At 49.5% G+C, this 16,153-nt stretch overlaps 1 protein-coding gene across 1 annotated transcript in view; it reads left to right on the top strand.

Annotated features, from left to right (window-relative positions):
• The window catches only part of LOC119967761 (collagen alpha-1(XIX) chain-like), a 252,900-nt gene that overhangs the window by 187,650 nt on the left and 49,097 nt on the right, over nucleotides 1-16,153 (top strand). The window contains exons 33-38 of the mRNA XM_038800683.1: nucleotides 2,732-2,767; nucleotides 6,270-6,296; nucleotides 11,903-11,956; nucleotides 12,883-12,936; nucleotides 14,896-14,949; nucleotides 15,059-15,130. Of these exons, the coding sequence (XP_038656611.1) occupies nucleotides 2,732-2,767; nucleotides 6,270-6,296; nucleotides 11,903-11,956; nucleotides 12,883-12,936; nucleotides 14,896-14,949; nucleotides 15,059-15,130 (297 nt within the window). The remainder of the gene's footprint in view (nucleotides 1-2,731; nucleotides 2,768-6,269; nucleotides 6,297-11,902; nucleotides 11,957-12,882; nucleotides 12,937-14,895; nucleotides 14,950-15,058; nucleotides 15,131-16,153) is intronic.

Below are 16,153 nucleotides of genomic sequence, written 5' to 3'. Positions count from 1 at the left end.
CCGGAGATTAATGTTTCATTTTATGGAAACTCAATGACAATCCTGGAGAGTTGACAACTCGGTCAATATTTATACGTTATGTCCAGTTATACTAGTTTTCTCCAGTTACTTGTGCAGAGGAAAGCGATAGATTCCTGGTGATATTATTGACATTATCTGCTCCTGTAGAGAGCCAAATCCTTAATCCAGTATCGCTCACATGGGCCTCACTGTATTTATACAGCACAGTGTTTTTGTCTACTCGTTGTCATCCAAGTGACTTAGAATCTGCAGTTGAATTTTGAGATTGACTGATTGCCGGACTATAAAACTCAGGGCGGAATTCTCTCCCCCCACGCCGGGTGGGAGAATCGCCAGGGCGCCGCACGAGCCCCGTCACGCCGCCCCGGCACCCGCACGCAATTCTCCCACCACCCCCAAACCAGCGCGGCGAGAATCACGGCTGGCCACTGGGAGAATCGCCGCTCGCCGTTTGCAAAAGGCGAGCGGCGATTCTCCAGTCCGGATGGGCCGAGCGGCCGCCCAAACACGACAGGTTCCCGCCGGCGCTGTCCACACCTGGTCGCTGCCGGTGGGAACTGCACGGGAACACTGGGGGGGAGGGGGGGGGGAAGGCTGTGAGGGGGGAGGGGGTTTCCTGCACCGGGAGGGGGCCTCCGATGGGGGTCTGGCCCGCGATCGGGGCCCACCGATCGGCAGGCTGACCTCCCTCTCTAAAGGAGGACCTCCTTTCCTCCACCGCCCCACAAGAAGATGGCGGATGGATCTTGCGGGGCTGCCTTGGGGAGGACGGCAACCGCGATGCATGACGCCGGCCGTGTCATTTATGCGGCGCCGCTTTTTACGCGGCGCCAAGGCCCAGCGCGTGTGAAATACGCGACGCCGCTCCTAGCCCCCCGGGGGTGGGAGAATAGGGGGCTGGGAGCAGTGTTTCACTCCGGCGTCGGGACTGTGGGCGTGATTCTCCGCTGCCCACAACGGGTCGGAGAATAGCGGGAGAGCGTCCCCGACATTGTTCCCGCCCTCCCGCTATTCTCCCCCCCCCCCCCCACGGTCGCCCCATGACACGAATCGCTGCTCGCCATTTTCTATGGCGAACAGCGATTCTCCCCAGGCCGATGGGCCGAGTTCCCAGGCCTTTACGGCCGTTTTTACGGCAGCAAACACACCTGCTTGCTGCTGTCGTAAAAACTGCCGCAACATGCCCGTTCTGGGCATCCAGAGCCCCGATTGGCACGGCAGTACCACGGCCGTGCCAAGGGGGGCATGGGCCCGAGATCGGTGCCCACCGATCGCGGGCAGTGCGTCCGTAACGGACGCACTCTTTCTCCCTCCGCCGCCCCGCAGGATCAGTCCGCGGGGTGGCCGAGAGAGATGCGGCCCCACGCATGCGCGGGTTGGAGCCATCCAATCCGCGCATGTGCGGCTGACGTCATCAGCCGGCGTGATGCTTGGCGCGTGGACCTAGCGACGGTTGCTAAGGCCGCGATGCCGTGCTTCATGGGGACCCGCTGCTAGCCCCGCCCGGGGGGGAGAATCGGTCCCGGGAGGGGGCGCGGAGGCTGCCATGAAACACGGCCAGTTTCACGACAGCCTTTACGACTCGCCGCATTTGCGGAGAATCGCACCCTTTGTCCCCATTTCGGAGAATCGCGGCCTCAGTTCCCTGATTAATTGGTTCTTATCTCTACATTGGAATACCAATCCTATGTTGAAAATAATGAGCTCCCTTTCAACAACCATGAGACTTCCCAGTTTATTGTCCACCAATCATAACAAAACAAGTATATGTTAACTTGTCTGTGTAACAATAAGCAGTGCAATGCCATCCCCATTGGCAGTGGCACTGCTTGCCCCCTCTTCCCCAGGCATTCCTTTACCACATTCTCTCCTGTGATGGGCCTCAATTGTGCTTGTCACTTGATGCCTTCACCCACTCATAGGTCTGATCTTGCCGCTCACTCTGTAGACTGTCCCAGTCATACACGCCACCTCAGTCTTGGCCTCTACTTTTCAAACTGCAATCAACAGTGTTCTGACCAGTTTAGGAGGGGAGGGCTGACCTCTCTGTCCCTGTCCCACCCCTGGGTTCATTTTAACAGCTGGAATTTTTTAACAATGCGATATCACTAATTCAATATGTACTTAATTTTCACGCCATGATATGCACAGTTAAGCCAGCCAGATTCCTTGAGCTATCAAGTTAGATTTGTAACTTAAACTCACTCAAGGTAACGATGCAGAAACTATTAATAGAAGATTTAAAAGTGAGTGAATATGTCCAACTTCCCATGAATGTAAAAAGCACATAAACAACTCTGCCACGCGTGCACAAAAAGATTCACTTTTCTCTTGGAGACAGTGGGGTTGAGTAATAATTTCCCTTTAAGAACTCTCAATTCACAACAATGAGGTCTTCTGGTGGGTTTACAAACCGCACACAGGTCTCTACAGAGGTAGACTCTATAAAGTGGATTGTGACCATCACAAATGCAACTTAGTAGCTGCTGTAGGCCAGTGTTACTTATTTTGTGCAAAATGTTCTTCTCAAAAGGTTCAATACATATATACATACCCAGCAGATGACATTACAAATTAATATTCAATAGAGCACATCCTTGTAGCAATAAGATGGGGGTTGTACAAGTATGCTGGATGCTTTTGGAGTATAAAATCTCTACCGTAGCTAACAAATTATTTGCAAATGCTCTAATGACTGAATATCTTACAGGACATTCCAGGCCCACCAGGTCCTCCAGGTTCACCGGTAAGTCAAAAATTCATACCGTGTATTTTTTATATTTTCTGATCTAAAAATAGCCTGAGATTTTAGTTTGAATTCCCTCAATCTAATTTGCTCTGAAATTGCACTGAAATTCACGCCACTTTCTACATCAATCACACCGATTGCAGCTTACGAGGGATTCGCATCAGCATTTGCAAACAAACGAGTCAGCATCATCCGAAACAATATGGAAATGCACCTTTTATTATGTATTTCTTTACCTTATTGATGTTACGAAAATTAAAGCTTTTAATTTTGATGCAGTTTATTTAATGCAGAAAAATGCTCAATAGAGAGAAATAACATTTTGGATTTGGGAGTGTTTACCGGGACCCACCCTCGTCGATTGATAGACACAACACCTTTAAATCACTTCTTTATTAAACACAATATTAAAATCCCAATGCTTATCACTACTGTAAGAAAGGTTCTATTACACTGTATCAAAAGCACACAAATGATTCTACTGTCCTTACTACTGTTAAAAGATCATAAGCATAAGTTAGACTGTTAACACTTCTCTAATAACTTTTAGTGGACCTGTGAAGACTTGACTACCCAATCGCGCTGGCCAGACACAAGTGAGGATCTGACTCCGTCTTCCAGTATGGCAGCACATCGGTTAGCACAGTTGCTTCACAGCTCCAGGGTCCAAGGAGCGATTCCCAGCTTGGGTCACTCTACGCGGAGTCTTCATCTTTCTCTGTGTCTGCGTGGGTTTCCTCCGGGTGCTCCGGTTTCCTCCCACAGTCCAAAGATGTGCAGGTTAGGTGGATTGGCCATGCTAAATTGCCCTTCGGTTAGGTCGGGTTGCTGGGCTCTGGGATAGGGTGGAAACATGGGCTTAAGTAAGGTGCTCTTGCCAAGAGCCGGTGCAGACTCGATGGTCCGAATGGCCTCCTTCTGTACTGTAAATTCTATGATTCATGCTGCATCCTGGAGGCCTTCTGAGAAAGTTCTTCCTCGAGGCTTTGCATACCTTGGTCACTTCTGCATTGATATTTCTATCTTTCTTGGGACTGCGTGTCCAATCGCTTACATGCATTCCCACAAGTAACTGTTTACCACCTCCCCTTTCATTGGGCAGACCACAGCAAAAGCTAATGTTTCCGGATTGCTTTATTTTACACCCGCTATCTCTCACCTTCCCTCTTCCCAGGTGATCGTTCCCAAACCTGGGCCAGGATTCTCCCCTACCCGGCGGGGCAACTTTAGGGGCCAAGCCCTCACATTGAGAGGCTAGGCCCACGCCGGAGTGGTTTCCCCTCCGCCGGCTGGCGTGAACGGCCTTTGGCTCAATGCCAGCTGGGGCCGAAAGGACTTTGCCTGCCGGCGTAAGTCCGCGCATGCGCCAGAGCGTCAGCGGCTGCTGATGTCATCCCGGCACATGCGCAGGGGAGGGGGTCTTTTCCGCGGGGGAGGGGGTCATAAAACGGAAGCAAAAGGCAAAGGCCCGCCTGCCGATCGGTGGGCCCCGATCGCGGGCCAGGCCACCGTGGGGGCACCCCCCCGGGGTCAAGTCGACCCGTGCCCCCACGCAGTACCCCGGCGCCCACCCACGCCGCCTGCTCCTGCCAGTAAGGTAGGTGATTTAACCCACGCCCACGAGAGGGTTGACAGCGGCGGGACTTTGGCCCATCGCGGGCCGCTGACCGACGCGGCGCGATTCCCACCCCCGCCGAATCTTGGGTGGTGGAGATTTCGGGACACGGCGGGGACGGGATTGATGCCCGCCCCGGGCGATTCTCCGACCTGGTGGGGGGTCGGAGAATCCCGTCCCTGGTTTCCATTTCTCACCTCTGGCACCTTTTGTTGATAACGATCGATCTCCCAGTCTGGGGTCACCACCTGTTATCCTGTTTACTGCAGAAAAATCTGCACTTTCAGCTCTTAATGTCTTTTTTTGTTTCATCGGTGTCTCTGTTGCTTGACCACATTTCCCAGCAGGCTTTGGGCCAGGGCCACAGTAAGGAAATATTAGTATTAGTGCAATTGGGCCCTGCTGTGTCTAAAACCTTGGATCTAAATTTTACAATTGATCAGAATTGTTTGAGTGCAGGAATCTTAGGCGGGATTCTCCCGCAATTGGTTGGATGGCCCATGCGAACTACTCCGACGTCAGGCCAACCGGAAGTTGCAGAATCCTCCGCTCTTCTGGGGGCCAGGCCGGCAGCGGAGGGGTTGGCCCTGCGCCAACCGGAGCCAAAGGGCCAGAGAGTTGGTGCATGCGCATAACCGCCAGTGTGGTTCCGCTCATGTGCAGACCGGCCGGCGTGTTTCCTGCGCATGCGCAGGGAGGTGGGTCTTCGCGCTGGCCATGGCGGAGCCCTACAGACGCCGTCGCGGAAGGAAAGAGTGCCCCCACGGCAGAGGCCCACCTGCAGATCGGTGGGCTCCGATGGCGGGTCAGGCCACCGTGGAGGCGCCCCCCCCCCCCCTCCTCCCCCGAGGCCGGATCTCACCCCCCCACAGCGCCCTCCCAAGTACTCACCAAGCCGGCCTACAAGTCAGGTCCCGGCGTGATCGACCATGTCCATTTCATGCCGGCGGGACTGACCAGGAAACGACGACCGCTCAGCCTACCGGGGCCCGGAGAATTGCCAGGGGGACCCGCCCCTCCCAAAACCCGGCGGCGGAGAGTATGGCAGCCGGCGTCAGAGCAGCGGGGCGAGATTCGCGCCGCCCCCCCCCAGGGATTCTCCAACCCGGCGGAGAATCCTGCTCCTTATGTTCTCTGGTCCTTTATATTGGTGAAGTCAAAGCTATGTTTGTGATGTTAGTGGATGGGTTCGGTCAACATAACTCAGTAGCAATATAAATGATCAAGGAAATAGAGGGCAGCATGTAGCACAGTGGTTAGCACTGTTGCTTCACAGCGCCAAGGACCCTGGTTTGATTCCTGTCTTGGGTCACTGTCTGTGCGGAGTCTGCACATTCACTCTGTCTGCGTGGGTTTCCTTCGGGTGCTTCAGTTTCCTCCCACAAATCCCGAAAGATATGCTGGTTCAGTGAATTGGCATTCTGAATTCTCCCTCAGTATTCCCGAACAGGTGCTAGAGTGTGGCAGCTGGGGGGTTTTCACTGTAACTTCACTGCAGTGTTAATGTAAACCTACTTGTGACACTAATAAAGATTATTTGTGGCGTATTAAAGTGGTGTTTTCACTGTAAAAGCAACGTGACTCAGGCACAGGTGAATTTTAGCGGTGAGAAAGAGGTTCGTGCTCTTTTCTTTCAATGAAATTTCTAGGAAATTCTGAGCTGACTTTTCCGAATCATAGAATCCCTTCTCACCATAACTAAAAGTAAAAATCTTATAAGCTCCAGCAATTAATTAGAATTTTGAAAATATGTTTGAGATTTTATCTGCATGCCTTTTCTACGATGAGTGTAACGACCTTTAATGAGATGTCCGTGTGTATATGAAAGTTGTGCACATTTGAATGCCATTAGCTTCCTGTTTACCATTTACTTTATTTTTACAGGGTTTAAAAGGAGATCCAGGTTCAATGGTAAGCAGGCACCTCCAATTCCAAATGTTGTGGTGGACAAAGTAATACCACAAAATCTGAATAAATAACAACATGCCGACAGTTGTCGGAAGCTTATTGTGCAGTTAAAACATCTTAAACTGCATCTCATTAGCGGGATTTGTCAGCTTCGGTCACATTGTAAGAACACACTTTTTTTTTAATGTTTGATAGTCTAACTTTGCTAAAGAGGGCATCTTGGGTGTCGTTCGCTAGAATTTCGCATTCTGCAATGGAGAGGTTGATTGGCATTGCATTGACTATTAACACGTTGTTATAGGGGTAATTCATGCGAATAATTTGGAGCCCCAAATTTGAAGGACAATCAATATTCAATTCATGTTCAAATTCAACAGGTCATTAAACCTGCGGGGAGGCTGAAGATGAGATTACCATTGTTCGAAGCAAGCGGAAGAGTGGCATAAAATGACAAGCAAGCTCCAGAGATTCTCTTACATCTCTGAAACTTGTTGGCTGATTTGCACATGAATAACAGAACGCGCCGTAACACACCATTGTCAAATGAATTTCAGCACCAGAAATTACTTTTAATGCACAGCATGACACGTCAACAATGATCCAGTATTTGATTTGACTGAGGGAGACATGTTGAATTTTCGAGAAAATTCCCTGCTCTTTTCAAAATAGTGTCGCTGCATCTTTAATTCCCTCCCCCAAGAGGAAGACAGGAACCCAGTCCTATCCAAAGGACAACGTACGAGAGTTGCAGCCCTTCGTACAGCATTGCGACTCAGACTGAGTGGGGGTTCATCTCCCAGAATGGGGCAACGTGGCAACTTGTACAGATGTAATGTGGGTCAACAACCTACCTCCCCATTGCCACTGTCACTGTAGCTATCGTGTGGCAGTGTTCACCATTGCCTACCTCTGAGCAGTCCCCAGAGTCAAGAGAGAGGCCCATTTAAAATGGGAACCAGCATCTAATGATATCATTAAGACTAGCCACACAAACTCAACATGGACGACTGCTGCTCTTCAGGCCTGAAACTGTAGCACAGCCCAGAGCCAATGGGTTGCTTTCAATGTTCTCATTTCTTCACAAAAAAGTTCACTATAGCCCTGTACGAGTCCAATCCCTATAAAGTATTAATAGCTAGATCTGCAATCACTTGAAACCTCTTTATCTTCTGTAAGTAACCTATAATGACCAAGAAAGCCAACGGGATGAATGATAAAGATTTATTTTACTTTACCATAAAGTAACTATATACTGCCCTTGACTGTAACTATATACTAATCACAGTCCCCAGTGGGAAAATCAACATACCGGTCCCTGCCCGGGCCAGCTTTTATGCTCGGTTTTATGAGCCCTAGCTGAGTGGGCCTCCATCCACTACCAGGGAAGCTCATACTCCAGAGCCCCACAGGGAGATTGAAAATGGTTTCCCCATGGGCCTCGTGGGAATTATAACATGAACGTTGTGCAATTGGCAGATTAAATCAGAGAACAAGTGTTAGAAACATACATAGAAGCAGGAGGAGGCCATTTGGCCCTTTGAGCCTGCTCCACCATTCATTATGATCATGTCTGATCATCAAGTTCAATACCCTGATCCCGCCTTCCCCACAAATCACTTCATCCCTTTTTTCCCAAGAGCTATATCTAATTCCTTCTTGAAATCACACAACGTTTTGGCCTCAATTATGTTCTGTGGGAGTGAATTCCACAGATTCACCAGTCTCTGGCTGAAGAAATATCTCCTCAGTTCAGTCCTAAAAGGTTTATTCCTTATCCTCAAACTATGACTCCTCGTTCTGGACTCCCCACCATCGGGAACATTCTTTCTGAATCTACTCTGTCTAACCCTGATAGAATATTATGGCCGGTATTCTCCGGTATCCGGTGGGGCGGGCCGTACAAGCACCAAAGAGTGGCGTGAACCACTCCGGCATCGGGCTGCCCGGAACGTGCGGAATCCTCCGCACCTTTGGCGACTAGGCTGGCGCTGGAGTGATTGGTGCTGCGCCAACCGGCGCCGAAGGCCTCCGCCAGCCGGCACGAGTTGGCGCATGCGCAGGAGCGCCGGCGTGTTCCCAGAACCACTGGCATGATTCCTGCGCATACGCAGCGGGTTTCTTCTCTGCCCCGGCCAAGGCGGAACATTAGACAGGCCGGCACGGAGGGAAAGAGTGCCCCCATGGCACAGGCCCACCCCAGATCGGTGGGCCCCGATCGCGGGCCAGGCCACCATGGGGGTCCTCCCCGGGGCAGGTCCCCCCCCCCCCGCACTCCCCCCCCCCCCTGCACTCCACCCCTTCCCCCCTTCCCCCCCCCTCCCGAGGACTCCGTAGGCCGCCCTCAGAGCCAGGTCCCGCCGGTACAGACCTTGTGTAATTCACGCCGGCGGGACTGGCCGAAAACAGGCGGCCTCTCGGCCCATCGGGGACCAGAGAATCGCTGTGGGGGGGGTGGGGGTGGGGGGCACTGCCAACGGCCCCCGACCGGCGCGGCGCGATCCCCGCCCCCGCCAAAAAACCGCTGCTAGAGAATCCGGCAGCTGGCGTCGGAGAATCCCGCCCCACGGCGGTTCTCCGACCCGGCGAGGGGTCGGAGAATCCCGCCCTATAAGTTTTCATCTGATTCCCGCTCACTCTTCTAAACTCCAATGAATATGACCTGCCTTCCTATTTTTGCTAGCGAAGTGGATAAGCTCACATTTATCCACATTATACTGCATCTGCCATACAATGCCCACTCACTCAACCTGTCCAAATCCCACTGAAGCATCTCTGCATCCTCCATTCTTATTGTTGCCAGAGGACTCATTAGCTTTGTGCAAAGTATGTAGTGGGTGAATGGGCATGGAAGTTCCATAGCTTGGCTTGGAGGGTATGAGGGGCCATGGATGGGTAGAGGGACATAGCTTGGCATGAGAGCCATGGTTAACCTTTTGGACTTATCTTTCAGATTCCCTCATCCAGACTATGGTTCCCAACACGTCTAAGGGGTTGTCAACCACATGTTTTTGAAAAGCTAGCCCTAGCATAGTGGTTGGCACAGTTGCTTCACAACTCTCGGGTCCCAGGTTCAATTCCCGGCTTGGGCCGCTTTCTGTGTGGAGTCTGCGTGGGTTTCCTCCGGATGCTCCGGTTTCCTCCCACAGTCCAAAGATGTGCAGGTTGGGTGGATTGGCTATGATACATTGCCCTTCATGTCCAAAAAATGTTCGGTGGGGTTACTGGGTTATGGGGATAGAGTGGAGACGTGGGCTTAAGTGGGGTGCTCTTTCTAAGGGCCAGTGCAGATTCGATGGGTCAAATGGCCTCCTTTGGCACTGTAAATTCTATGAATATCCCCACAATGAAGCTGACTACATCTGGAGTGCAGGGTGCAGGCACATGACCCTCACCACCCAACCCACACTGGCGAATACCAGGAATCCAGGAATCGAGACCCAGCCATCATTTTTACACATTCACGGAATCTCCCCAACTCTATGAAAATCCAGTCCACCATTTCAGTTCAGTGACCTTTCATCAAACGGTACGAGCATCTTATTGTTATCTGCGATGTCCTATACCTATTCAATCGAATTACAAAAAACTATAGCAATGACATGCCGTTGTAGTTAGGATTGGATGCCTATATTTTTTGCACACCTGTTTCTTCAATATCTCTCAAGGCAAACCAAGCAATCACTTATTGAGAAGAGGCCTAATATGTATCCCTAAAGCTGTTTTTAATTAACAGTATGGTAAATGCATCATTCTACAGTTAAGCTGTACCTCATTTAACTCGAGCAGTGTACTTAACTTTGAATAATAATATAAAATAAAGAATTGTTATGTTTCCCCGCTTCAGTGAATCATCTCACTTGGCATAAAAAAAATGTTGCCTTCTAACCTTCTATTACCTCTTAACCTGAACGAAAGCCTTTGCAGATTTCTCCTTCAAAAAATATGTCTGTCCAACATCGTGTTCAGAAAACCTTTCTGCTAGCTCGCCTGTGTCCAATCCTCTATCGTACACACCTTGTTCAGATTCAAACAAAGTGCTGTGCCAACCCATATGCTGAGACAGGTTAATGAACAGGATTGGAGTCGATGAGGAAGTAACACGACATGTTACCTCAGTTCTATATAAGCGTGTTACGGCTACACATTTCAATTTAGGGCAGCACGGTAGCATTGTGGATAGCACAATCGCTTCACAGCTCCAGGGTCCCAGGTTCGATTCCGGCTTGGGTCACTGTCTGTGCGGAGTCTGCACATCCTCCCCGTGTGTGTGTGAGTTTCCTCCGGGTGCTCCGGTTTCCTCCCGGAGTCCAAAGATGTGCAGGTTAGGTGGATTGGCCATGATAAATTGCCCTCAGTGTCCAAAATTGCCCTTAGTGTTGGGTGGGGTTACTGGGTAATGGGGATAGGGTTGGGTGCAGACTCGATGGGCTGAATGGCCTCCTTCTGCACTGTAAATTCTATGAAAAACTTGGGATTCGGTCCTCTGATTTGCCGCCATTTAATTAATTTGCTTTCAATTTGAAGCTGGGAGTGAAGATTAAAATAAAATAAAAGTTAAGCCGAAGAGTGAAATAAAGCAGATATGGGGCGAAATTCTCCGACCCCCAGCAGGGTCGGAGAATCGCCTGGAGCAGCCTAAATTCCCACCCCCGCCGTGGCAGAGATTCTCCGCCACCCGGGAAGTGGTGGCGGAATCTCGCCACTCCGATCGGAGAGGCCCCTGCGGTGATTCTCCGGCCCGGATGGGCCGAAGTCCCGCTGCTGTGAGGCCTCTCCCGCCGCCGAGGTTTGAATCACCTCTGGAACGGCGGGATCAGCGGCGCGAGCAGGCTCCCGGGGTCCTGGGGGGGGCGGGGGCGATCGAACCCCGGGGGGTGCCCCCACGGTGGCCTGGCCCGCGATCGGGGCCCCCCGCTCAGACTCCGGGCCAGTGCCCTGGCTGCACTATTTTCCTCCGCGGCCGCCACGGCCTCCGCCATGGCGGAAGCGGAAGAGAACCCCACATCGCGCATGTGCCGGCAGTGACGTCAGCGGCCAGCTGCCGCTGACGTCACTGCCGGCGCATGCGCGGACCGGCAAAAGCCTTTCGGCCAGTCCCGCTGCCGGGGGCGCCGGTGTTTTGCGCCGGTCTTCTGGTGCAAACCGCTCCAGGTGGGGAGAATGCCCCACCTTTGGGGAGGCCCGACCCATGGGTGGTTGGCGCTACTCCCCTACGCCGGCACCCTCCGTCACGCCGGGTAGGGGAGAATGCCGCCCATGTTTTGGAAACACATCGGAGAAAACCTGATTGAGAAAGAAAAAATAATGTTATGTGTTTAATAATAATCCCTGTATATTTAATGTACTGTTAAGTCCATTGCACCATGACAACCTGATGACCATCTGGCCCACTAATGTGAAACATGCCAGAAGTGAGACATAATTAAAAAGTAATACTTATTTAATGGTGTGAAATGACAACAAATGAGAAGACTTCAGCACAGAAAATCCTGAGGGATGTAATGCATTAAAAAGCATTTGATTCTGCCTTTGGCACATATGAGGATGAGCTGCAGAATGACAATGGTACATCACCCGTAAAATAACAGCTAACTGTTTCACTCTTGCAGGGAGAGATGGGTCCAATGGGATTACCGGGATTAGAAGGCACACCCGGAGAAAAGGTATTTCTTTCTCTTTTTTCTCTTTCTCTCTCGTACTCTCTCCTCCAGTGGTGCTTTTTGAGTAACTCTATGAAGGATATTTTTCCTCACCTCCATCTTAAATGGGAGACCCCCATTTTTAAACAGTGGCCACTAGTTCTAGATATCCTCATGAGGGGAAAACTCCTCCCAACACTCAACGTGTCAAGTCCCATCAGGGTCATATGCATTTCAATAAGACAACCTCTCTTTCTTCCGAACTCCTCGTAAGGCAAACTGGAATCAGCCAAGGGAACATTCCTTGAACTGTTTCCCATGTATACTCTTCCTTTAATAAGGAGACCAAACCTGTAAACAATGCTTCATATGCTACATTATGGGGCAGCACGGTAGCATGGTGGTTAACATAAATGCTTCACAGCTCCAGGGTCCCAAGTTCGATTCCCGGCTGGGTCACTGTCTGTGCGGAGTCTGCACATCCTCCCCGTGTGTGCGTGGGTTTCCTCCGGGTGCTCCGGTTTCCTCCCACAGTCCAAAGATGTGCAGGTTAGGTGGATTGTCCATGCTAAATTGCCCGTAGTGTCCTAAAAAGTAAGGTTAAGGAGGGGGTTGTTGGGTTACGGGTATAGGGTGGATACGTGGGTTTGAGTAGGGTGATCATTGCTCGGCACAACATCGAGGGCCGAAGGGCCTGTTCTGTGCTGTACTGTTCTATGTACTCTACATTACTAAAGCCTCGTACGGCTTGTAGCAACCCTGCTACATAAATGTGTTTGTTTATAAGATTAATAATTTCGATCTAGTGCAAGCCTAACTGGTAATTTTGATAGGGGTTTGGTGATAAGGTTTCAATTATATTGGTCAATGGGTTGATTTTATGGTACATGCGCAGCTTTATTTATGGATTCTTTATTCATTTTTGTCACCGTGTTTCAATATATTTCTAGGGAGATCCAGGAATTCCAGGGCCACCTGGTCCCCAAGGGCTGACTGGTCCACAGGTGAATATTTTAAAGGAAGAGGGACAATAATGATGGATTCATACATGTGTATAATGTTGGCTGAATGACTTTAGTGTAGTGTCTACACTGTGCTGTGAGTTCATTCACTAAGTTTAATCATCTTTCTATTTAAAAGTGCAGATACCATTCAATGCGTGACAGTCAAAGAATGTTCAGACAACACAACTTTTTATCAATTTAGTATGAATTGTCCTTTTGTATTTCTGTGAAGAATTTTTGTTCTTTTTAAGTTAACATTTCAACATTCATCCGCTGCCTTCACAATGCAGTCTCTGTATGCAATTGACTGAGTCCTTGTTATGAAGTTTAATATTGGCCCCTGATGTGAAGTCAGTGGCCAGGTATAAAATCTGTACAAATGGGTGACTATTTGAAAGGGAGGATGGGTTCTGGAGAAAGGGCAATGGATTGGTACTAGTATGTACTCCTTCAGTACGCCAGCACAGGGGCAATGGGCTGAATGGCTTCATTCTATGCTGTCATTATATTGAAGTCACTTTCATCACATTTATATCATTTGAAAGTAATGCAACAATTGTAAATGAAGAGTAAATATTTCAGTTTATGACCTTGAAAGTCCAACCTCTGTGATTGTCCGAGGCGTAACATTGCTGAAGGAGTTCCTCAGGGTAGTGTCCTCAGCCCAACCAGCTTTGGTTGCTTCATCAATGACTTTCCTTCCATCATAAGGTCAGAAGTGGGGATGATCGCTAATGACTGCACAATGTTCAGCACCATTCGTGACCCCTCAGATACTGAAGCAGTCCATGTCCATGTGCAACAAGACCTGGATAACCTTCAAGCTTGGGCAGATGAGTGCCACACAAGTGCCGGGCAATCGGCAGCAAGAATCCAGCCATCTCCCTATGACATCCAATGGCATTACCATCACTGAATCATCCACCATCAACATCCTGGGTGTTACCATTGAACAGAAACTGAACTGGACGAGCCAGTCCAGTCATATAAATATTGTGGCTATAGGAGCAAGTCTGCGGCTGGGAATTCCACAGGCAGAGTAGATGCAGGAAGGATGCTGGGGGTCTAGAACCAGAGGACACGGTCACAGAATAACGGGCAGGTCATTTAGCAATGAGATGAGGAGACATATCTTCTTTCAGAGGGCAGTGAATCTTTGGAATTCACTGCAGCAAAGGGCTGTGGAGGCTCAGTCATTGAGTATATTCAAATCAGAGCTTCAAGGGTATTGGGATAATGCAGGAAAATGATGTTGAAGTAGCAGATCAGTCATCATCTCATTGAATGGCGGACTGGGGTTGAAGGGCTGAATGGCTCCTGCTCCGAACTCTTAAGATCTTATGAGGGACTCACCCATGACTCCCCAAATCCTGTCTACTACCTACAAGGTACAAGTCAGGAGTGTGATTGAATGTTCTCCATTTGCCTGCATGAGTACAGCTCAGGCAACTCAAGAAATTTGACACCAGCCAGGCCAAAGTTCATGATTTCCAGCCCACTTAATTGGCACCCCATTGACCACATGAAAGATTCACTTCCTCCACCACTGATGAGACAGTGGCAGTTGTGTGTACCACCTCCAAGATGCACTGCATGAACTCACCAAGGCTCTTTCGACTGCACTTTCCAAACCGTGACCTTCACCACCTGGAAGCAGCAGATTCATGGGAACACCAAAGCCTGCAAGTCATACACCATCTTGACTTGGAAATCTGTCACTGTTTCTTCACTGTCGCTGGGTCAAAATCATGGAACTCCCTCACTAACAGCATTGTGGGTGTACCGACATTGCATGGACTGCAGCGATTCAAGAAGACACCCTTTCAAGGGCAATTAAGGACGGGCAACGAATGCAGGCCAGCAACTCGTGAACGGGTAAATAAATGAAAATCGTACATTGAATAGCTTGTCTAAATGTCTAACGAGGTCAATTTATTATTTTGTATCTTTTCAAAAAAGGGGAAACCTGGTCCTCCCGGCCTACCAGGCCCGAATGGCTTTACAGGCGAGCCTGTGAGTTAAATTCTCATTATTATTCCAATGCACATTATTCATCATTTAGAAAATAAAGTTGGAGGACTATCTTGTGAGTCTGATTTTTATGTTACTTGTTTGTTTGTAGGGATTAAAGGGTGAGAGAGGACCACTGGGAGAAACTGGCTTTCCTGGACCTGAAGGACCCCCTGGTGCCCCTGTACGTATCAAATTGGGATAGATCTTGGCTTAATTAGGTATTCACTTGCTGTAATGCCAGTTGCCTTACTATAAGGCAATGGACAACTGTGAGAGATAGAACCTACTTAGTGACTGGTACAGCAACGCTTTATATTCCAATGGTGAAGGATATCTGAGGTTACAACTTATATAAGTGCACGGCATGATGTGCAAGAGCTATAAAAGTTTGCAGCATCTTATTTGGCCCAATATGTTTTTTTGTTGACCCTTTGCTAATCCACAGCCAATTCACTGTCCCACTCCCTCTCATCTTCTGCTTGTCTGGGAAATAACGTGTTCTTTGTTCCAATAACTCCATTTAACCAACATTTCTTGCTCTGTTTGATTTTCTGTTTTTAGCCTCTCCATCCTTGAGTCTATCCTGTTCTCTGGGCATTGACTATTTACACAGATTGCCCAAAACATAAATCAGAAGCTCGGTAGTAATAGAACCCTATAATCCGTACAGCGTAGAAGGAGGCCATTTGGCCCATCGAGTCTGCACCGACCCTCCGAAAGAGCCCTCTACCCAGGCCCGATCACCCACCCTCTCTTGATCTTGGCCAATCCACCTAACCTGCAGAGCACTGGACACTATCGGGCAATTTGGCCTGGCCAATCCACCTAACCCACACATCTTTGGACTGTGGGAGGAAACCGGAGCAACCGGAGGACATGCACGCACACACAGGGAGAATGTGCCAACTCCACAAAAACAGTTACCCAAGGCAGGAATCGAACCTGAGCCACTATACCGCCCTGCTGCCCCTGTTGCTGGTGAACTAATAAAGATCCGTCGGCGATTCTATGAACATAGAAGCTGAACAGAAGATTTCTGACTTTTTTTAACGTGTATTTTATGTTATTGTGATACCTTTCCTCAATATTTTCCCTCATCACCCTCCTCTTTGAGGTCCAATAAACATAAGAGTTGAATTTTCCTTTAATCACCACGTGCTTGTGGCAAATTTAGGTCCAAAGCTGAGTAAAATGGGGCAATAAT

Source organism: Scyliorhinus canicula, chromosome 6 (genome assembly GCF_902713615.1).
Source record: "Scyliorhinus canicula chromosome 6, sScyCan1.1, whole genome shotgun sequence".
In the NCBI taxonomy this organism is placed as follows: Eukaryota; Metazoa; Chordata; class Chondrichthyes; order Carcharhiniformes; family Scyliorhinidae; genus Scyliorhinus; species Scyliorhinus canicula.
Note: the sequence above shows the minus strand (reverse complement) of the source record. Positions and strands in the feature narration are given on the sequence as shown.